Source organism: Salvelinus alpinus, chromosome 2, assembly GCF_045679555.1.
Source record: "Salvelinus alpinus chromosome 2, SLU_Salpinus.1, whole genome shotgun sequence".
Taxonomy (NCBI): domain Eukaryota; kingdom Metazoa; phylum Chordata; class Actinopteri; order Salmoniformes; family Salmonidae; genus Salvelinus; species Salvelinus alpinus.
The window spans coordinates 94,778,025-94,801,710 of NC_092087.1; the positions used below are offsets into that span (position 1 = coordinate 94,778,025).

General features: G+C 43.7%; 2 protein-coding genes across 7 annotated transcripts in view; one reads left to right on the forward strand and one right to left on the reverse strand.

Moving 5' to 3' along the window:
- Positions 1–23,686, reverse strand: part of LOC139545504 (adhesion G protein-coupled receptor E5-like) — a 494,332-nt gene that overhangs the window by 351,426 nt on the left and 119,220 nt on the right. The window lies entirely within an intron of this gene.
- The window catches only part of LOC139545642 (adhesion G protein-coupled receptor E2-like), a 74,360-nt gene that overhangs the window by 22,598 nt on the left and 28,076 nt on the right, over positions 1–23,686 (forward strand). Inside the window, exons 3-7 of one of the 4 annotated variants that reach the window (XM_071353625.1) lie at positions 2,092–2,238; positions 2,611–2,694; positions 4,550–4,678; positions 5,338–5,459; positions 12,239–12,555. In XM_071353625.1, coding sequence (XP_071209726.1) covers positions 2,092–2,238; positions 2,611–2,694; positions 4,550–4,678; positions 5,338–5,459; positions 12,239–12,244 — 488 coding nt within the window. In that variant the 3' untranslated portion in view covers positions 12,245–12,555. Of the gene's footprint in view, positions 1–2,091; positions 2,239–2,610; positions 2,695–4,549; positions 4,679–5,337; positions 5,460–12,238; positions 12,556–23,686 lie in introns of those variants that run through there. The other 3 variants (XM_071353634.1, XM_071353650.1, XM_071353641.1) reach the window with 3 other exon arrangements.

A 23,686-nucleotide genomic window follows, 5' to 3' on the forward strand; every position in this document is an offset into this window, starting at 1 on the left:
GTGTAGGTGGGGAGGGGGGTGATAATGATATTATTCTATGTGTAGGTGGGGAGGGGGGGTGATAATGATATTATTCTATGTGTAGGTGGGGAGGGGGGAGAAGGGTGATAATGATAGTATTCTATGTGTAGGTGGGGAGGGGGGTGATAATGATATTATTCTATGTGTAGGTGGGGAGGGGGAGGGGGGTGATAATGATATTATTCTACGTGTAGGTGGGGAGGAGGGTGATTATGATATTATTCTATGTGTAGGTGGGGAGGGGGGAGGGGGGTGATAATGATATTATTCTATGTGTAGGTGGGGAGGGGGAGGGGGGTTATAATGATATTATTCTACGTGTAGGTGGGGAGGAGGGTGATTATGATATTATTCTATGTGTAGGTGGGGAGGGGGGAGGGGGGTGATAATGATATTATTCTATGTGTAGGTGGGGAGGGGGTGATAATGATATTATTCTATGTGTAGATGGGGAGGGGGGTGGATAATGATATTATTCAATGTGTAGGTGGGGAGGGGGTGATAATGATATTATTCTATGCGTAGGTGGGGAGGGGGGAGGGGGAGGGGGGAAAATGATATTATTCTATGCGTAGGTGGGGAAGGGGAGGGGGAGGGGGGTGGATAATGATATTAGTCTTTGTGTAGGTGGGGAGGGGGGTGGATAATGATATTATTCTATGTGTAGGTGGGGAGGGGGGTGGATAATGATATTATTCTATGTGTAGGTGGGGAGGGGGGTGATAATGATATTATTCTATGTGTAGGTGGGGAGGGGGGTGGATAATGATATTATTCTATATAAATATTCTCAATGTGATTATATGGATTCATGTAGAAGAAACATCAACAGCCGTGTGTGAGGGTCTCAGTTTAGCTGTGTGATTCCCCAACCTCTCCTCTAGTACCCCCAGACAGTCCTCTGCTTTGATGTATACCACAACAAGCACAGCTGATTCTAATGGTCACCTGATCATCAAGACTTTCATTCCTTAATTCAGCTACGTTAGTTCTGGAATACATCGAATATGTGGACTGTCTTAAGGTACTGGAGGAGAGGTTAGGAGAGTTTACGGAATCACTGGAGGAGAGGTTAGGGAACCACTGGAGGAGAGGTTAGGGAATCACTGGAGGAGAAGATAGGGAATCACTGGAGGAGATGTTAGGGAATCACTGTAGGAGAGGTTAGGGAATCACTGGAGGAGAAGTTAGGGAATCACTGGAGGAGAGGTTAGGGAATCACTGGAGGAGAGGTTAGGGAATCACTGGAGGAGAGGTTAGGAGAGGTTAGGGAATCACTGGAGGAGAGGTTAGGGAGACACTGGAGGAGAGGTTAGGGAGTCACTGGAGGAGAGGGAGACATTGGAGGAGAGGTTAGGGAACCACTGGAGGAGAGTTTAGGAGAGGTTAGGGAATCACTGGAGGAGAGGTTATGGAGACACTGGAGGAGAGGTTAGGGAGTCACTGGAGGATAGGGAGACATTGGAGGAGAGGTTAGGGAATCACTGGAGGAGAGGTTAGGGAGTCACTGGAGGAGAGGTTTGGGAATACCTGGAGGAGAGGTTAGGGAGTCACTGGAGGAGAGGTTAGGGAGTCACTGGAGGAGAGGTTGGGGAGTCACTGGAGGAGAGGTTAGGGAGACACTGGAGGAGAGGTTAGGGAGTCACAGGAGGAGAGGTTAGGGATACACTGGAGGAGAGGTTAGGGAGTCACTGGAGGAGAGGTTATTGAGTCACCGGAGGAGAGGTTAGGAGAGGTTAGGGACTCACTGGAGGAGAGGTTAGGAGAGATTAGGGACTCACTGGAGGAGAGGTTAGGAAGACACTGGAAGAGAGGTTAGGAGAGGTTAGGGACGCACTGGAGGAGAGGTTAGGAGAGGTTAGGGAGTCACTGGAGGAGAGGTTAGGGTGTCACTGGAGGAGAGGTTAGGAGAGGTTAGGGAGTCACTGGAGGAGAGGTTATGAGAGGTTAGGGAGTCACTGGAGGAGAGGTTAGGAGAGGTTAGGGACTCACTGGAGGAGAGGTAAGGGAGTCACTGGAGGAGAGGTAAGGGAGTCACTGCTCTATTACCATATTTCTTTCTCTCTTCAGATATCAATGAGTGCGAGGTGGAACCACAGGTTTGTGGCAGCAACAACATTTGCCGCAACACCATCGGGAGCTTCAACTGCCGGTGTCAACCTGGGTTCACATCCACAACGACTGTCAACTTTACTGCTCTCACTGGGGAGTGTAAGGGTGAGTATTCAAGTGTGTGTGTGTGTGTGTGTGTGTGTGTGTGTGTGTGTGTGTGTGTGTGTGTGTGTGTGTGTGTGTGTGTGTGTGTGTGTGTGTGTGTGTGTGTGTGTGTGTGTGTGTGTGTGTGTGTGTGTGTGTGTGTGTAAATGCTACAATGTCAAGGGAATCTCTCTGTCTCTCTCCCCCTCTCTCCCTCTCTCCTTCTCCCTCTCTCCCCCTCTCTCCCTTTCCCTCTCCCTCTCTCCCTCTCCCTCTCCTTCTCCCTCTCTCCCTCTCCTTCTCCCTCTCTCCCTCTCCCTCTCTCCCTTTCCCTCTCTCCCTCTCCTTCTCCATCTCTCTATATGTCTGTATTTCACTCTGGTCCTCTTGTAGACATCAATGGTTGCTTCGACTGTCCCTGTACTTCTGGATTCGGCGAAAGAAGAAATGGGGATTGTAACGATGAGTCCAGAGTGTGTATGTGTGTGGGGAGGTGTCTGTGTGGGGAGGTGTGTGTGGGGATGTCTGTGTGGGGATGTCTGTGTGGGGATGTCTGTGTGGGGATGTCTGTGTGTGTGGGGAGGTGTGTGTGGGGATGTCTGTGTGGGGAGGTGTGTGTGGGGAGGTGTGTGTGGATGTTTGTGTGGGGATTTGTATGTGGGGCGGTGTGTGTGGGGTGTGTGTGGGGAGGTGTGTGTGGGGAGGTGTGTGTGGGGATGTCTGTGTGGGGATGTCTGTGTGGGGATGTCTGTGTGGGGATGTCTGTGTGGGGATGTCTGTGTGTGTGGGGATTTGTATGTGGGGCGGTAAGTGTGGGGTGTGTGTGGGGAGGTGTGTGTGGGGAGGTGTGTGTGGGGATGTGTGTGGGGAGGTGTGTGTGGGGCGGTGTGTGTGTGTTTCACATAACTTCTTGTTTGTTTACACACTTATACTCTTATGTTGTCACATCGGCATGGCAACGGATGTAATTGAGACCCTGTATGTGTGTGTGTGTGTGTGATGTGAGGGTCTCAGCTTCGCTTGTGTGTGTGTGTGTGTGTTCCATCGGTGTGCGCCGCTCTGGGCATGTGCACAAACACACCTGGCCGATACACCTGCACCTGTCCGCCAGGGCTCAGTAACCACGGCAACAGTACTCTAGCCCTTGACCCCTTTAATTTGTTTGCGTTCCACTCCAAATGGTTCCCAGAACTCACAGCTGTACCTATCACATGATACAGCAGCAATCTGATGCCCGACTGAGCTGTCAGTGAGGTGGAGCGCAGCCATTGGTTGATACAATACAACACCCGCCCATCTATTCAGACAGGAACTGGACCATCAGCCAAACACATCATATGATATAGCACAGTTGATGACGTAGCACGCAGCCATTGGTTGATACAATACAACACCCGCCCATCTAGTCAGACAGGAACTGGACCATCAGCATCATATGATATAGCACAGTTGATGACGTAGCACGCAGCCATTGGTTGATACAATACAATACCCGCCCATCTAGTCAGACAGGAACTGGACCATCAGCATCATATGATATAGCACAGTTGATGACGTAGCACGCAGCCATTGGTTGATACAATACAACACCCGCCCATCTAGTCAGACAGGAACTGGACCATCAGCATCATATGATATAGCACAGTTGATGACGTAGCACGCAGCCATTGGTTGAAGCAATGCAACAACTGCAGTGTAGTCGGACTGGAACGTGACCCCGTACCCTAAACCAGTTTGAACTGTAACCCCAACACATCGTCTTGCATGCGGCAGAACTAAGACTCTTGGTCCCAATAATCTCTCCTTTCTCGTGAAGTGTGCACTTGTTCACTTTCCTTCACTGAACTCACACTAGCATGCCTCCACCAATCCAATGCCTTTAATGAGCGTATACTTCAGAAGGAAGGAGAGAGTAGTTATCTTCTGCAGTCAAATGACCTAGTGGCCTCATGGGTGGAATGTTATATAATAATTTTCATATTTTCATAATTAATAAACATAATTTTTCTTTATCCGCCGAAAGTCTGTTTTTCTTTGTCAAATGGTTTAGTTATATTTCAGTCTTCTGTGTTGTATATAAAGTGTATTATTGGGATGCAAACTCAAAATGTAATACATTTCAAATTTGACATGGTACCGGTGTCTTATATTTTATAAGCCCATAACCATGTGTGTGAGGTAGATACTTTGGTTTCAAAGTAGATGTGTTTAAGACCACCAAGAAACAGTCTGTGTGACTCTCTTTCACTCTCACTTTCTGTCTCCATTCCTGCTCTTGCCACTCCCCCCTCCATCTCTCACCATCTCTCCATCTTTCCATCTCTGTGTTCAGACGTGGACGAGTGTAAGGAGAAGACTGCTGATTGCCCCAACAAGTCATTCTGTGTGAACAACCCAGGATCTTACGACTGCATCTGTCTGTCTGGGTACACACTAACAGAGAGCAAGAGGGGGTGTATGGGTGAGAAACATGCTTTTATCATATGGGATAATGATATTATTCTATGTGTAGGTGGGGAGAGGCTTGGCTAACAGCAACAGCCATGTGAGAGACTTGGGTCGCAGTTTAGTGTGTGCGTGTGCGTGTGTGTGTGTGTGTGTGTGTGTGCGTGTGCGTGTGCGTGTGCGTGTGTGTGTGTGTGTGTGTGTGTGTGTGTGTGTGTGTGTGTGTGTGTGTGTGTGTGTGTGTGTGTGTGTGTGTGTGTGTGTGTGTGTGTGTGTGTGTCTGTCGGTGTGAATGTTACTTGTCAAGAGAACAAAACATTAATTTTGCATTATCTTCGTTCTGTTCCATATTTGTAGATCAGTGATTCCCCAACTTCTCCTCTACAAACACAGACTGTCCTCTTCTTTGATGTATTCCACAACTAGCACAGCTGATTCTAATGGGCACCTGATCATCAAGACTTTCATTCGTTAATTCAGCTACGTTAGTTCTGGAATACATCCAACATGTGGACTGTCTTGAGGTACTGGAGGAGAGGTTAGGAAATCACTGGAGGAGAGATTAGGGAATCACTGGTGGAGAGGTTAGGGCATCACTGGAGGAGAGGTTAGGGAATCACTGGAGGAGAAGTTAGGGATTCACTGCCCTACCAACATGTTTCCTTCTCTCTTCAGACCTCGATGAGTGCCAGGAGACACCTCAGGTTTGTGGCAGGAACGCCATTTGCCTCAACACCTTCGGGAGCTTCAACTGCCAGTGCCAACCTGGGTTCAGATTCTCTCATCACACTGTGAAGGTGAGTCCCACAAGAGGGCATCATTGTGTGTATGTGTCTTCTCTTGATTTATTGATTAATTGATTGACTGCTTTAGCTGGAAACATCACTACATACTGTATATATGTAAGTATGTATGGAAGGACTATGCAGTCCATGGAGACCATAGCATTTGTGACTATAAAGACTATTGAGACTATAGTGACAATAGATACTATAGAGACTATAGAGACAATAGATACTATAGAGACTATAGAGACAATAGATACTATGGAGACTATAGGGACAATAGATACTATAGAGACTATAGGGACAATAGATACTATAGAGACTATAGGGACAATAGATACTATGGAGACTATAGGGACAATAGATACTATAGAGACTATAGGGACAATAGATACTATAGAGACTATAGGGACAATAGATACTATAGAGACTATAGAGACAATAGATACTATGGAAACTATAGTGACAATAGATACTATAGGGACAATATATACTATAGAGACTATAGTGACAATAGATACTATAGGGACAATATATACTATAGAGACTATAGTGACAATAGATACTATAGAGACTATAGGGACAATAGATACTATGGAGACTATAGGGACAATAGATACTATGGAGACTATAGGGACAATAGATACTATGGAGACTATAGGGACAATAGATACTATAGAGACTATAGGGACAATAGATACTATAGAGACTATAGGGACAATAGATACTATGTAGACTATAGGGACAATAGATACTATAGAGACTATAGGGACAATAGATACTATAGAGACTATAGGGACAATAGATACTATAGAGACTATAGGGACAATAGATACTATAGAGACTATAGGGACAATAGATACTATAGAGACTATAGAGACATTAGATACTATAGAGACTATAGAGACTATAGAGACTATATGGACAATATATACTATAGATACTATAGGGACAATAGATACTATAGAGACTATAGGGACAATATATACTATAGAGACTATAGTGACAATAGATACTATAGAGACTATAGGGACAATAGATACTATGGAGACTATAGGGACAATAGATACTATAGAGACTATAGAGACTATAGTGACAATAGATACTATAGAGACTATAGGGACAATAGATACTATAGGGACAATATATACTATAGAGACTATAGTGACAATAGATACTATAGGGACAATATATACTATAGAGACTATAGTGACAATAGATACTATAGAGACTATAGGGACAATAGATACTATGGAGACTACAGGGACAATAGATACTATGGAGACTATAGGGACAATAGATACTATGGAGACTATAGGGACAATAGATACTATAGAGACTATAGGGACAATAGATACTATAGAGACTATAGGGACAATAGATACTATGGAGACTATAGGGACAATAGATACTATGGAGACTATAGGGACAATAGATACTATAGAGACTATAGGGACAATAGATACTATAGAGACTATAGGGACAATAGATACTATAGAGACTATAGGGACAATAGATACTATAGAGACTATAGAGACATTAGATACTATAGAGACTATAGAGACTATAGAGACTATATGGACAATAGATACTATAGATACTATAGGGACAATAGATACTATAGAGACTATAGGGACAATATATACTATAGAGACTATAGTGACAATAGATACTATAGTGACTATAGGGACAATAGATACTATGGAGACTATAGGGACAATAGATACTATAGAGACTATAGAGACTATAGTGACAATAGATACTATAGAGACTATAGGGACAATAGATACTATAGAGACAATAGATACTATAGAGACTATAGTGACAATAGATACTATGGAGACTATAGGGACTATAGATACTATAGAGACTATAGGGACAATAGATACTATAGAGACTATAGGGACAATAGATACTATAGAGACAATAGATACTATAGAGACTATAGTGACAATAGATACTATAGAGACTATAGGGACTATAGATACTATAGAGACTATAGGGACAATAGATACTATAGAGACTATAGGGACAATAGATACTATAGAGACTATAGGGACAATAGATACTATAGAGACTATAGGGACTATAGATACTATAGGGACTATAGATACTATAGAGACTATAGAGACAATAGATACTATAGAGACAATAGATACTATAGAGACTATAGGGACAATATATACTATAGAGACTATAGGGACAATAGATACTATAGAGACTATAGTGACAATAGATACTATAGAGACTATAGGGACAATAGATACTATGGAGACTATAGAGACAATAGATACTATAGAGACTATAGGGACAATAGATACTATGGAGACTATAGGGACAATAGCTACTATGGTAACCACAGAGACTAAAGCATTTATGTCTATATAGACTATTGAGACTTTCGATACTGAGGGACTAAAGATACTAAAGAGACTTTAGAGGAACCACAGAAGAAAGTAACGTCAAAAGAACGGTTGAAGATGCAAAAGGTGTAACCAGGGGGATTACTGAGTGTGTTGGGGAATAGTACTAAGTGAATGTGGATGTGAGAGTTGTGTTGAGTGTTGAAATGACGTGTTAATATGTTTGAAATTTGGAAATTGAGAGATTGAAATGTGGATAATAACAGATTGATATTTGGAAAATAATTGGTAAGCTGAAGTTCAACGAAGGATTGAAATTCGGACAATAAGAGATATTATTTGTACTGAGTGAATGAGAGCTGTCAGGGGACTAGCCCCGGTGTGAAAGAGGAGCGTGTCTGAATGAATACCCCAACCAATTCTGTGAGCTGAGTTTTTAGCATTATATAGGGATTCTGCGTGACATAAAAGGAAAGAGATATAAAAGGAGAGAGAACTATTACCGAATATACTGTATGAATATTATAATGGCTTACTAGAGATGTGTTAATGTAATATGTTATTAGTGGCTTTCAGATAGCACTTTAATAATGTGGTGTCTTAGTACTTTGAAGAAGTGTGTTAAAATACAAGGTCACATGAGGAAAAGAGGAATTGAGACTCATATCATATCAGAGGCTTCCATCTGTTGTTTGGGTTAAAGATAAGCTTCCTGTGGACAAATAGATCAGCCGCCAGTGAAAATGAATGGTACTCACTGAACTCAAACAGGCTGTAAGGGACATTTGTGACAGAGATTCTGTGACATTTGGGACAGAAAGAGCATACAGTACAAGTCAAAAGTTTGGACACGCCTACTCATACAAGGGTTTTCATTATTTTTACTATTTTCTACTATGAAATAACACATATGGAATCACGTAGTAACCAAAAAAGTGTAAAACAAATTTAAAAAGTAGCCGCTTTTTGTGTTGATGACAGCTTTGCACACTCTTGGCATTCTCTCAAACAGCTTTATGAGATAGTCAACTGGAATGCATTTCAATTAACAGGTTTGTTTTGTTAAAAGTTAATTGAGGAATTTATTTCCTTCTTAATGTGTTTGAGCCAATCACTTGTGTTGTGACAAGGTAGGGGTGGTACACAGAAGATAGTCCTATTTGGTAAAAGACCAAGTCAACATTATTGCAAGAACAGTTCAAATAAGCAAAGAGAAACAACAGTCAACAATGTGGAAAATTTCAAGAACTTTGAAAGTTTCATCAGGTGCATTCGCAAAAAACATCAAGCGCTATGATGATACTGGATCTCATGAGGACCGCCACAGGAAAGGAAAACCCAGAAATACCTTTGTTGCGGAGGATAAGTATTATAGTTACCAGCCTCAGAAATTGCAGCCCAAATAAATGGTTCACAGAGTTCAAGTAACAGACACATCTCTACATCAACTGTTCAGAGGAGACTGCATGAATCAGGCCTTCATGGTCGAATTACTGCAAAGAAACCACTACTAAATAATAAGAGATTTGCTTGCACCAAGAAACACAAGAAATAGACATTAACCTGATGAGGACCAGAGGGCGCTATTTACACTTTGGGGGAAAATCGTTCCCAATTTAAACGGCCTCGTACTCAATTCTTGCTCGTACAATATGCATATTATTATTACTATTGGATAGAAAACACTCTCTAGTTTCTAAAACCGTTTGAATTTTGTCTGTGGGTAAAACAGAACTCTTTTGGCAGCACACTTTCTGACCAGGAAGTGGAAAGTCTGAATTCGATGCTCTGTTTAGGGACCTGCCTATAAATGGGCATGATACGTATGACTATACGTGCACGTCATACACCTTCCCCTAGATGTCAAGAGGAAGTGAGAGAAGAAATGAGTTGATTATCTTGGCCTGAGATGGAATGAACCCTCTTGGAATGACGTGTCCTCCATTTTAGGTTTTTTGGAAGGCGCGTGGAGGGACCTGTAATTGCCTTCTGAAAAGCTGTCGTTACGGGCGAATACTATCTCCGGCTTTGATTTTATTTGATACATGTCACAATATCATCGTAAAGTATGTTTTTTCAATATAGTTTTATTAGAATATTGATATTTTTTCGGGACGTTAGGCGTGTTGCGTTGTCTGTGTTTGTTGACGATGGAGAGCTACTTGCCAATTGGCTAGTGCGCTTGCTAATTCAAGAGGGACAAAGGACATTCTAAAACCAAACAACGATTGTTCCTGACAAAGGACCTCTTGTACAACATTCTGATGGAAGCTCATAAAAAGTAGAACTCATTTTATGATTCTATTTCATATATCTGTCGATCTGTGTACTATTAGTTTTGCGCTCAGGTTTTGGTCACTATCTCGCCATAACCTAAGCCTTATGTTGTAAAGAAGTTATTTTTAGAATTCTAACACTGCGATTGCATTAAGAACTAGTGTATCTATCATTTCCTATACAACATGTATTTTTTTGTAATGTTTATGAATAGTTATTTGGTCAGAATAGGTGAGAGTCTAATAGAAATATCCGCACATTCTGGGAAAAATATGCTACGTTAGCACAGTGTGTAACCACTGATTTCAGCTCTAAATATGCAAATTTTCGAACAAAACATAAGTGTATGTATAACCTGATGTTATAGGACTGTCATCTGATGGAGCTTATCAAGGTTAGTCAAAAATTATATATCTTTTGCTGGTTTGTTACGATCGCTAACGTGCCTATTGCTATCGCTAACGTGCCTTGATGAATGAATGCGGTAGTGTGGTAGGCTATTGTAGTAAGCTAATATAATGCTATATTGTGTTTTCGCTGTAAAACACTTAAAAAATCTGAAATATTTGCTGGATTCACAAGATCTTTGTCTTTCATTTGCTGTACACCATCGATTTTTCAGAAATGTTTTATGACGAGTATTTAGGTATTGCACGTTGGTGTCTGTAATTACTCTGGCTGCTTCCGTGCTATTTCTGACGGTAGCTGTTATTGGAGCTGCAATGTAAAACTGATTTATAGCTCAAATATGCACATTTTTCGAACAAAACATAGATTTATTGTATAACATGTTATAAGACTGTCATCTGATGAAGTTGTTTCTTGGTTAGTTTGGTTGGTTCTTGGTTAGTTAGGTTGGCTTTGTGCATGCTACCTGTGCTGTGAAAAATGTCTGTCCTTTTTTTGTATTTGGTGGTGAGCTAACATAAATATACGTGGTGTTTACACTGTAAAACATTTAAAAAATCTGACATGTTGGCTGGATTCACAAGATGTGTATCTTTCAAATGCTGTATTGGACTTGTTAATGTGTGAAAGTTAAATATTTCTAAAAAATATATTTTGAATTTCGCGCTCTGCCTTTTCAGTGGAATGTGGGAGGAGTTCCGCCTGCGGAACCCCAGAGCCAGACAGGTTAAACCGGTGAAAATGTGTCCTTTGGTCTGATGAGTCCAAATTTTAGATTTTTGGTTCCAACCGCCGTGTCGTTGTGAGACACAGAGTAGGTGAACGGATGATCTCCGCATGTGTTGTTCCCACCGTGAAGCAAGGAGGAGGAGGTGTGATGGAGTGGGGGTGCTTTGCTGGTGACACGGTCTGTGATTTATTTAGAATTCAAGGCAGACTTAACCAGCATGGCTACCACAGCATTCTGCAGTGATACGCCATCCAATCTGGTTTGCACTTAGTGGGACTATCATTTGTTTTTCAACAGGACAATGACCCAACACACGTCCAGCCTGTGTAAGGGTTATTTGACCAAGAAGGAAAGTGACAGAGTGCTGCATCCGATGACCTTCCCTCCACAATCACCCGACCTCAACCCAATTTACATAGTTTGGGATGAGTTGGACCGCATAGTGAAGGAAAAGCAGCCAACAAGTGCTAAGCATATGTGGGAACTCCTTCAAGACTTTTGGAAAAGCATTCAAGGTGAAGCTGGTTTAGAGAATGCCAAGAGTGTGCAAAGCTGTCATCAAAGCAAAGGGTGGCTACTTTGAAGAATCTAAAACATAAAATATAGTTTGATTTGTTCAAAACTTGTTTAGTTACGACATGATTCCATATGTGTTATTTAATAGTTTTGATGTCTTCACTATTATTCTACAATGTAGAAAATAGTAAAAATAAAGAAAAACCCTTGAATGAGTAGGTGTGTCCAAACTTTTCACTGGTTCTGCATGTCACTGCAACAGGTTCAAAATGATAAGACGACAAGAAAGGAGCTCTGGGATTATTTACTTTAGAAGGTGCCTGTTCCGCTTAATGGGACACGGTATCATCTGATGTGTCTGAAGTATGATTGTGTATACACATGGTTTAATCAAGACTTCTTGCCCAAGATGCTATAAGCTCGATTAAGATGAAGACTGTTTAGGACTGACTAAGATGTAGTGAAAACTAAGCACATGTTTATTTTCTTTCTTCCAGGACTGATGGAATGTCCAATATCAAGTTTTCTGATGAGTTTACCAATGATTTTGTCACGTCTGCCCCCTTCTCCCCCCCTCTGGCGCTCGAGGTCGCCAGACGGCTCATCATTACGCACACCTCTCACCATCGTTACGTGCCCCAGCGCTTCATCGGACTCACCTGGACTCCATCACGTCATTGATTATCTACCCTATATCTGTCACCCCCTCCAGTTCATTTCCCGTGTCTGCATTGATGTTGTTACGTTTCTCCTGTCCATACACTTTTCCTGTTTTTAATCTGTTAATCCAATAAATAATCATTCCCTGTACGTACTTCTCGTCTCCCAGCGTCTGGTATTACAGAGCCATTACAGATTGTGTACATTTCCTTTTGAAAGGCTTGCTGAGGCGTTTGACTTAGGAGAACAGTTAGTGAGACTGTAGTACTTTACAGTATAAAGATACCTTTTATTATTTTTATTGAACCTTTATTTAACAAGTATGTTAAAAACAAATGTTCATTTACAATGATGACCTAGGAACAGTGGGTTAACTGCCTTGTTCAGGGGCAGAATGACAGATTCTTTTATCTTGTCAGCTCGGGGATTCGATCTGTCCACTACAGATGAGGATGAGTGTGTGTGGGTTCCGTCGGTGCGTGGCCCTCTGGGCATGTGCACAAGAACACCTGGTCGATACACCTGTTCGTCAGGGCTCAGTAACCACGGTAACAACACTGCGCCCGGCACAGATGAAACGGCTGAGGCCATGCTAGCCCTGACCGCTGAGCCCTGACCTCTGACCTCTAACCCCGACTCCTGACCTCTAACCCCATGACCCCTATCTTTGGCCACATTCCAATCCAGACGTCTGCCTGAACTCACAGCTGCACCCATCACATGACATAGCAGCAATCTGATGCCTGCCTGAGCTGTAAGTCCAGAACAGACTATGGGAGGAGCACAGTACTACATAGAGCCAAGACTACATGGAACTCTATTCCACATCAAGTAACTCATGCCAACAGTAGAATTTGATTTAAAAAAATACACCTTATGGAACAGCGCGGACTGTGAAGCAACACAAACATAGACAAATGCATATAAACACAAGATAACATACGCGGTATACACACATGTACACATTGTCACGCCCTGACTTTAGTTATATTTGCTTTCTTTATTATTTGGTTAGGGCAGGTTGTGACAATGGGTGGTTTGTTTAGTTTTTGTATTGTCTAGGGGTTTTTGTCTTGTCTACGTTTTTTTGGTTATCTATGGGGATTTTGTATTGTCTAGGGGTTGTAGGTTTAGGGTGGCCTGAATGGGTTCCCATTCAGAGACAGCTGTTTATCGTTGTCTCTGATTGGGGAGCCTATTTAGGTTGCCATTTTCCATGTTGGTTTTGTGGGTAGTTGTCCATGTTTAGTTGCCTGTGAGCACTACGTTGGCTTCACGTGTCGGTTGGTGGTTTATTGTTTTGTTGGCGACATCGTTAAATAAACAAGTATGTTCGCTCAAAGCGCTGCGCCTTGGTCCACTCCTTTAAACGGCCGTGACACACATGGATTTTGTGTTGTAGATAAGTGGTAGAAGAGTAGAGGCCTGAGGACACACACTTAATATCGTGTGAAATCTGTTATGAATATATTGTCATGTTTTTAAAATTGCCTTAATTTTGCTGGAGGAGGAAGATTAGCTGCTGACTTGGCAAAATGAGTGTCAACCCTGATATAGACTGTTAGAGAGGCTACTAACTTCACTGATCCCCATGCTACTTCCTCAAACAGAGGTTACTGTTGTGCCACTGCAAACCGCCCCATAAGGACAGGTCTAGGTTCAGTTTTACTGTGTAACCCTGGATAATGATGATCAGTAAGGGACTATATAAACTGATCTGAGTGTGGTGCTTATATTACAGTAGGGACTCTGTTGCTGTAGAAACCGTTATTCCACTGGCAGCTTCCTCTTTCTAGTGCTGAGGCCCAAATGACACCCTTTTCCCTATATCGTGCACTACATTAGACCAGGGCCCTATTCCCTATATCGTGCACTACATTAGACCAGGGCCCTATTCCCTATATAGTGCACTACATTAGACCAGGGCCCTATTCCCTATATAGTGCACTACATTAGACCGGGCCCTATTCCCTACATAGTGCACTACATTAGACCAGGCCCCATAGAGCACTATTTAATAGGTCGTCATTTGGGATGCGTCCTAGGATGGTTACCATGGTAATATTTCAGCACTGGTGTGCTGTGGGTTTCTGGGTGTTTTAATCTCCACCTCAACTTCCTCTCTGTCTCATGTCTTCATTTGTATCTTAGTTAGTTGGTATCTGATGGTAAACTTGGTTACCCATGGCAACAAATTGGATCTACTATGAACATCATAAGGATGTGACAGTTTTCATTTGTATGTGTTGTGTTGTTGTGTTGTGTGTTGTGGTGTGTTGTATTTGTATTTATTAAGGATCCCCATTAGTTCCAGTCAAGGCAGCAGCTACTCTTCCTGGGGTCCAGCAACATTAAAGCAGTTTAAAAAAATTACAAAACATTCACAACAGATTTCACAACACACTAAGTGTGTGCCCTCAGAGCCCTACTACACAACCACACATTTACAACACAAGATCCATGTGTACGTGTGTGTATAGTGGATATGTTATTGTGTGTGTATGAGTGTCTGTGCCTATGTTTGTGTTGCTTAACAGTCCCCGCTGTTCCATAAGGTGTATTTTTATCTGTTTCTTAAATCTATTTTTACTGTTTGCATTAGTTACTTGATATGGACTAGACTTCCATGTGGTCATGGCTCTATGTGGTACTGTGCACCTCCAATTGTCTGTTCTGGACTTGGGGACTGTGAAGAGACCTCTGGTGGCATGTCTTGTGGGGTATGTATGGGTGTCTGAGCTTTGTGCCAGTAGTTCAAACAGACGGCTCGGGTCATTCAACATGTCCACTCATCTCATAAATACAAGTATTGAGGAAGTCAATCTCTCCTCCACTTTGAGCCAGGAAAGTTTGACACGCATATTATTAGTGTTAGCTCTCTGCGTACAACTCTCGGCTATTCCTTGCCACACATTTTGAAACTAACTGCAGCTCTTTGTTAAGTGTTGCAGCCATTTCAGTCACTGTAGTAGCTGACATATATAGTGTTGAGTCATCCGCATGCATAGACACACTGCCTTTACCCCAAAGTATGTAAACTGCTCGGCCCCCGACCACAAGGTACTACAGAGGGGAGTTCCACCGACCACAAGGCACTACAGAGGGGAGTTCCACCGACCACAAGGCACTACAGAGGGGAGTTCCACCGACCACAAGGCACTACAGAGGGGAGTTCCACCGACCACAAGGCACTACAGAGGGGAGTTCCACCGACCACAAGGCACTACAGAGGGGAGTTCCACCGACCACAAGGCACTACAGAGGGGAGTTCCACCGACCACAAGGCACTACAGAGGGGAGTTCCACCGACCACAAGGCCCTACAGAGGGTAGGCCAGTACATCACTGGGAACAAGCTTCCTGCAATCCTGGACCTCTATACCAGGCGGTGTCAGAGGAAGGCTCCTGCCATCCAGGACCTCTATACCAGGCGGTGTCAGAGGAAGGCTCCTGCCATCCAGGACCTCTATACCAGGCGGTGTCAGAGGAAGGCTCCTGCCATCCAGGACCTCTATACCAGGCGGTGTCAGAGGAAGGCTCCTGCCATCCAGGACCTCTATACCAGGCGGTGTCAGAGGAAGGCTCCTGCCATCCAGGACCTCTATACCAGGCGGTGTCAGAGGAAGGCTCCTGCCATCCAGGACCTCTATACCAGGCGGTGTCAGAGGAAGGCCCTGAAAATGGTCAAAGACTCCAGCCACCCTAGTCATGGACTGTTCTCTCTGCTACCGCACGACAAGCAGTACCAGTAAACTTCCTGCCATCCAGGACCTCTATACCTAAAGATTGTCAAAGGTTCCACCCACCCTAGTCATAGACTGTTCTCTCTGCTACGGTACCGGAGCACCAAGTCTAGGTCCAAGAGGCTTCTTAACAGCTTCTACCCTCAAGCCATAAGACTCCTGAACATCTAATCAAATGGCTACCCAGACTGTTTGCATTGCCCCCCCCCCCTCTTTTACACTGCTACTACTCTCTGTTATTACCTATGCATAGTCACTTTAATAACTCTACCTACCTCAATTACCTAACCAGTGCCCCCGCTCATTGACTCTGTACCGGTGCTCCATGTATATAGCCTCGCTATTGTTATTTTTCTGCTGCTCTTTAATTATTTGTTACTTTGATTTCTTATTCGTATATTTTTTTAGGTATTTTTAATAAAAAAAATAAACACCATTGTTGGTTAGGGCTTGTAAGTAAGCATTTCACTGTCAGGTCTACACCTGGTGTATTCAGCATTTCACTGTAAGGTCTACACCTGGTGTATTCAGCATTTCACTGTAAGGTCTACACCTGGTGTATTCAGCATTTCACTGTAGGGTCTACACCTGGTATATTCAGCATTTCACTGTAGGGTCTACACCTGGTGTATTTAGCATTTCACTGTAGGGTCTACACCTGGTGTATTCAGCATTTCACTGTAAGGTCTACACCTGGTTTATTCAGCATTTCACTGTAGGGTCTACACCTGGTTTATTCAGCATTTCACTGTAAGGTCTACACCTGGTGTATTCGGTGCATGTGACAAATAATATTTGATATGATGTCGCTAGTAAACATTTTAAAAAGTAAGGGGCCTAGAATTCCTGATTCTACCTGGATTATGTTCTAGAGGCTTCCATTAAAGAACACCCTCTGTGTTCTGATAGACAGGTAAATCTTTATCCACAATATAGCAGGGGGTGTAAAGCCATAACACACACTTGATTGGTACATCCCGTTTTTTACTTCTAACCCTTGTGTAGTCTTAACATTCTGTATACTCCCCTTGTCCTAAGGGTCAAAAATGACCCGCCTTCACTAAACCCCTAAAATAAAGCAGCTTAATAGAATTTTTAACCCCAAATCTATTTTGCATGAAGAAACAACCTGTCATTCATCACAAACTTTGTGAATATCTGGGTTTTCCCTCTTCACACTGCAGAAAGACTGCATTTAATCAGTGGACACCACTCGTTTTTATTACAACATAATTGTCATAGTTGTTTTCTTTACTAAAGTAGAGGTTTATTACTATTATTATTATTATTGCTGAAGGTACTGCATAGTTGTAAACATAACTTTTTTAGCAAAAGAAAGCACTTGTATAGCCTAAGAAAGTTGCAGAAATGTGCAGAAAGGAGATTACAGACATGAAATAAAAATGTACCTCTGAATGGAACCAGTTGCTCATCCATTGTTACTTCAGGGCCAGGGTTGTAGACGTATGGCAGACAATCCAACCACTTGTCCCAGACCTCTCTTATGGCCACCAGTTTGTCTCTCACACGTCTTGCAGGTCTTGACTCACGGTTATCAAATCGTAGCATTCTTGAGAAAGTGTGAAAGACTCAGTGGCATCGTGGCACATGTTTGTCTTCATCCGAAGAGGAGGAGCAAGGATTCGACCAAAATGCGGCGTTGGAATAGGACATAATGAATTTATTTAACAAGACAAAAAACGAACTAACTTGAATAACTAACAAAATAACAAAACGGAGTAGACAGACCTGGACATGCGAACTTACATAAAACGAAGAACTCACGAACAGGAAAAATGACTACACAAAAGAACGAACTGACAAACAAACCGAAACAGTCCCGTGTGGCGCGACAAACACAGACACAGGAGACAACCACCCACAACCAACAATGTGAAACCACCTACCTTAATATGGCTCTCAATCAGAGGAAATGAAAACCACCTGCCTCTAATTGAGAACCATATCAGGTCACCCATTAACCAACATAGAAACACATAACATAGACTACCCACCCAAACTCACGCCCTGACCGTCAAACACATACAAAATAACATAAAACCGGTCAGGAACGTGACATAACCCCCCCCTCAAGGTGCGTACTCTGAACGCACCACCAAAAGTCTAGGGGAGGGTCTTGGTGGGCGTCTGACCACGGTGGTGGCTCAGGCTCTGGGCAAGGTCCCCACCCCACCATAGTCAATCCCAGCTTACGTCTACCCCTTCGAATGACCACCCTCATATTACACCCACTTAATTTAAATGGTAACCTTAAGATAAGGGGCAGCACCGGGACAAGGGGCAGCACCGGGATAAGGTAGCTCAGGACAGAGAGATAGCTCAGGACAGAGAGGTAGGTCAGGACAGAGAGGTAGGTCAGGATAGAGGGGCAACTCCGGACTGAAGGGCAGCTCCGGACAGAGAGACAGCTCGGGACTGAGGGGCAGTTCTGGATAAATGGCAGCTCTGGGCTGAGGGGCAGCTCATGGCTGGCTGACGGCTCTGGACGCTCATGGCTAGCTGACGGCTCTGGACGCTCAGGGCTCGCTGACGGCTCTGGACGCTCATGGCTGGCTGACGGCTCTGGACGCTCATGGCTGGCTGACGGCTCTGGACGCTCATGGCTCGCTGACGGCTCTGGACGCTCATGGCTCGCTGACGGCTCTGGAAGATCCTGTCTGGTTGGCGGCTCTGGCAGATCCTGTCTGGTTGGCGGCTCTGGCCGATCCTGTCTGGTTGGCGGCTCTGGCAGATCCTGTCTGGTTGACGGCTCTGGCAGATCCTGTGGTTGGCGGCTCTGGCAGATCCTATCTGGTTGGCGGCTCTGGCAGATCCTGACTGACGAATGGCTCTAGCGGCTCCTGACTGACTAACGGCTCTGACGGCTCGGGACAGACGGGCGGCTCTAATGGCTCGGGACAGACGGATGGCTCAGACGGCACTGGGCAGACGGATGGCTCAGATGGCGCTGGGGAGACGGATGGCTCAGATGGCGCTGGGGAGACGGATGGCTCAGATGGCGCTGGGGAGACGGATGGCTCAGATGGCGCTGGGGAGACGGATGGCTCAGATGGCGCTGGGCAGACGGATGGCTCAGATGGCATTGTGCAGACGGATGGTTCTGGCCGGATGAGGCGCACTGTAGGCCTGGTGCGTGGTGCCGGAACTGGAGGCACCGGGCTAAGGACACGCACCTTCAGGCTAGTGCGGGGAGCAGGGACAGTGTGTACAGGGCTCTGGAGACGCACAGGTGGCTTTGTGCGTGGTGCCGGAACTGGAGGCACTGGGCTGGAGGCACGCACCATAGGGAGAGTGCGTGGAGGAGGAACAGGGCTCTGGAAACGCACTGGAAGCCTGGTGCGTGGTGTAGGCACTGGTGGTACTAGGCTGGGGCGGGGAGGTGGCGCCGGAAATACCGGACCGTGCAGGCGTACTGGCTCCCTTGAGCATTGAGCCTGCCCAACCTTACCTGGCTGAATGCTCCCCGTCGCCCGACCAGTGCGGGGAGGTGGAATAACCCGCACCGGGCTATGTAGGCGAACCGGGGACACCATGCGTAAGGCTGGTGCCATGTATGCCGGCCCGAGGAGACGCACTGGAGACCAGACGCGTTGAGCCGGCTTCATGACACCTGGCTCAATGCCCAATCTAGCCCTACCAGTGCGGGGAGGTGGAATAACCCGCACCGGGCTATGAACACGTACAGGAGACACCGTGCGCTCTACTGCGTAACACGGTGTCTGCCCGTACTCCCGCTCTCCACGGTTAGCCTGGGAAGTGGGCGCAGGTCTCCTACCTGCCCTTGCCCCACTACCTCTTAGCCCCCCCCCAAGAATTTTTTGGGGTTTCTTCGCGGGCTTCCATCCACGTCTCCTTGCTGCCTCCTCATACCACCGCTCTTGGGCTCTCGCTGCTTCCATCTCCTCACGAGTGCGGCGATATTCCCCAATATGAGCCCAGTGTCCTTTTCCCTCCAATACTTCTTCCCAAGTCCACGAGTCCTGATTACTTGGCCGCTGTTCAAACTCACACTGCTTGGTCCTGGTTCGGTGGGTGGTTCTGTAACGGTATTCCTCCTCCTCTTCATCCGAAGAGGAGGAGCAAGGATTCGACCAAAATGCGGCGTTGGAATAGGACATAATGAATTTATTTAACAAGACAAAAAAACGAACTAACTTGAATAACTAACAAAATAACAAAACGGAGTAGACAGACCTGGACATGCGAACTTACATAAAACGAAGAACTCACGAACAGGAAAAATGACTACACAAAAGAACGAACTGACAAACAAACCGAAACAGTCCTGTGTGGCGCGACAAACACAGACACAGGAGACAACCACCCACAACCAACAATGTGAAACCACCTACCTTAATATGGCTCTCAATCAGAGGAAATGAAAACCACCTGCCTCTAATTGAGAACCATATCAGGTCACCCATTAACCAACATAGAAACACATAACATAGACTACCCACCCAAACTCACGCCCTGACCGTCAAACACATACAAAATAACAGAAAACCGGTCAGGAACGTGACAGCGAGCCACCCGTTCCTGGGTGAAGATGGCTGACAAAACATTATGGTGGAACCAAATGTAAGTAGTTATAACGTCATAACGAGTCAAGCAAAAACAATACAATTGAGAGGAATATGTTAGATAACTTCTTCAGGCTACAAGCCCGACACCTGGCACAATATGACAACAGCCACTTCAAGTGCAGGGCGCGAAATTCAAAATATATTTTTTAGAAATATTTAACTTTCACACATTAACAAGTCCAATACAGCATTTGAAAGATAAACATCTTGTGAATCCAGCCAACATGTCCGATTTTTAAAATGTTTTACAGCGAAAACACCACGTATATTTATGTTAGCTCACCACCAAATACAAAAAAGGACAGACATTTTTCACAGCACAGGTAGCATGCACAAAGCCAACCTAACTAACCAAGATCCAACCAAACTAACCTAGAAACAACTTCATCAGATGACAGACCTATAACATGTTACACAATAAATCTATGTTTTGTTCGAAAAATGTGCATATTTGAGGTATAAATCAGTTTTACATTGATGCTAACATCACAGCTACCGTCAGATATAGCACCGAAGCAACCAGAGTAATTACAGACACCAACGTCAAATACCTAAATACTCATCAAAAACATTTCTGAAAAATATATGGTGTATAGCAAATGAAAGACAAAGATCTTGTGAATACAGCCAATATTTCAGATATTTTAAGTGTTTTACAGCGAAAACACAATATAGCGTTATATTAGCTTACTACAATAGCTAACACACAACAGCATTGATTCCAGGTAATCGGTAGCGATAGCACAGTTCGACAGATATATGAAATATCATCCCAAAATGGGTGCTACTTTTGCTGATCTTCCATCAGAATGTTGTACAAGGGGTCCTTTGTCCAGAACCGTCTTTGTTTGGGTTTAGAACGACCTCTTTCCCTCTTGAATTAGCAAGCACACTGGCCAAGTGGTGCTAAGCTCTCCATCCTGAACAAAAGCAGACAACGCAACACGCCTAACGTCCCGAATAAATTTCAATAATCTAATAAAAGTATATTGAAAAAACATACTTTACGATGATATTGTAACATGTATCAAATAAAATCAAAGCCGGAGATAGTATTCGCCTATAACGACTGCTTTCCAGAAGGCGATTCCAGGTCCAACTTCGCGCTTTCGAAAAAACAGGAAATGGCGGACTACTCATTCCAAGAGGATTTATTCCACTTCAGACCAAGATAATCCACTAATTTCTTCTCTCACTTCCTCTTGACATCTAGGGGAAGGTGTATGACGTGTATGTATACCAATACGTATCATGCCCATTTATAGGCAAGCCTTTGAACAGAGACCTCGATTTCAGAATCGAGTTTTGTTTCACTCAGAGAAAAAATTCAAACGGTTTTAGAAACTAGAGAGTGTTTTCTATCCAATAGTAACAATAATATGCATATTGTACGAGCAAGAATTGAGTACGAGGCCGTTTGAAATGGGCACATTTTTCCAAGTTACTCAATAATGACCCTGCAGCACAAACAGGTTAACCTCTCTAGGGTATGTGGCGCGGTAGCGTCCCACCTCGTCAACAGCCAGTGAAACTGCGGGGCACCAAATTCAAAAGAAATCCCATAATTTAAATTCCTCAAACATACAAGTATTTTACACCATTTTAACTTCTTATGGCTGCAGGGGCAGTATTGAGTAGCTTGGATAAAAGGTGCCCATTTCAAACGGCCTCGTACTCAATTCTTGCTCGTACAATATGCATATTATTATTACTATTGGATAGAAAACACTCTCAAGTTTCTAAAACCATTTGAATTATATCTGTGAGTAAAACAGAACTCATTTTGCAGCAAACTTCCTGTCAGAAAGTGAAAAATCTGAAATCGTGGCTCTGTTCCAGGGCCTCCCTAATCGTTTGCTTGAAATCTATTAGTATACACTTCATACGCCTTCCACTAGATGTCAATAGGCTGTGAGAGGTGAAATGGGGTCTCTAGCTCTTTCTATGGTCAAAACAGAGAGCTTGGAATGACAGGACCCCAATTTTCTTTGTTCAGGAAGACGCGGAAAGGACTTCTGCATTGGCTTCTGAAAAGCTTTTGTTATAGACGGCTAATATCTCCGGCTTTGATTTTATTTGATAAATGTGACAATATCATCGTAAAGTATGTTTTTCCAATATAGTTTAATCAGATTATTTAAATTTTTTCGGGAGTTTTGGCGTGTTCCGTTCTCTGCGTTTGTTGACGATGGACAGCTTGGCGCCACTTGGCAAGTTTTGCTTGCTAATTCGAGAGGGAAAAAGAACATTCTAAATCCAAACAACGATTGTTCTGGACAAAGGACCACTTGTACAAGATTCTGATGGAAGCTCAACAAAAGTAGGACCCATTTATGATGTTATTTCCTATTTCTGTCGAAAATGTGTTGTTGTGTTTTCCGCCTTGAGTTTTGGCGCTGTCTCGCTATAACGTAAGCTGCATGTCGTACTAAAGTTATTTTTAGAATTCTAACACGGCGATTGCATTAACCTTTAACGAGCCTCTACCCCGGGTCCGGGATCACCCCCCACCCCCCCCCACACACTGATTAGCATAGCTAGCATAGCTTCACAAGTAGATAGTAGCATCTAAATATCATTAAATCACAAGTCCAAGACACCAGATGAAAGAGACAGATCTTGTGAATAAACCCATCATTTCTGTTTTTTAAAATGTTTTACAGGGAAGACACAATATGTAAATCTATTAGCTAACCACGTTAGCAAAATACACAATTTTTCTTTGTCCACCATTTTTTCTCTCCACCACTAGCTATCACCAATTCGGCCAAATAAAGATATTGATAGCCACTAACCAAGAAAAAACCTCATCAGATGACAGTCTGATAACATATTTATGGTATAGGATAGGTTTTGTTAGAAAAATGTGCATATTTCAGGTAGAAATCACAGTTTACAATTGCACCGACCATCACAACTCGACTAGAATTACTACA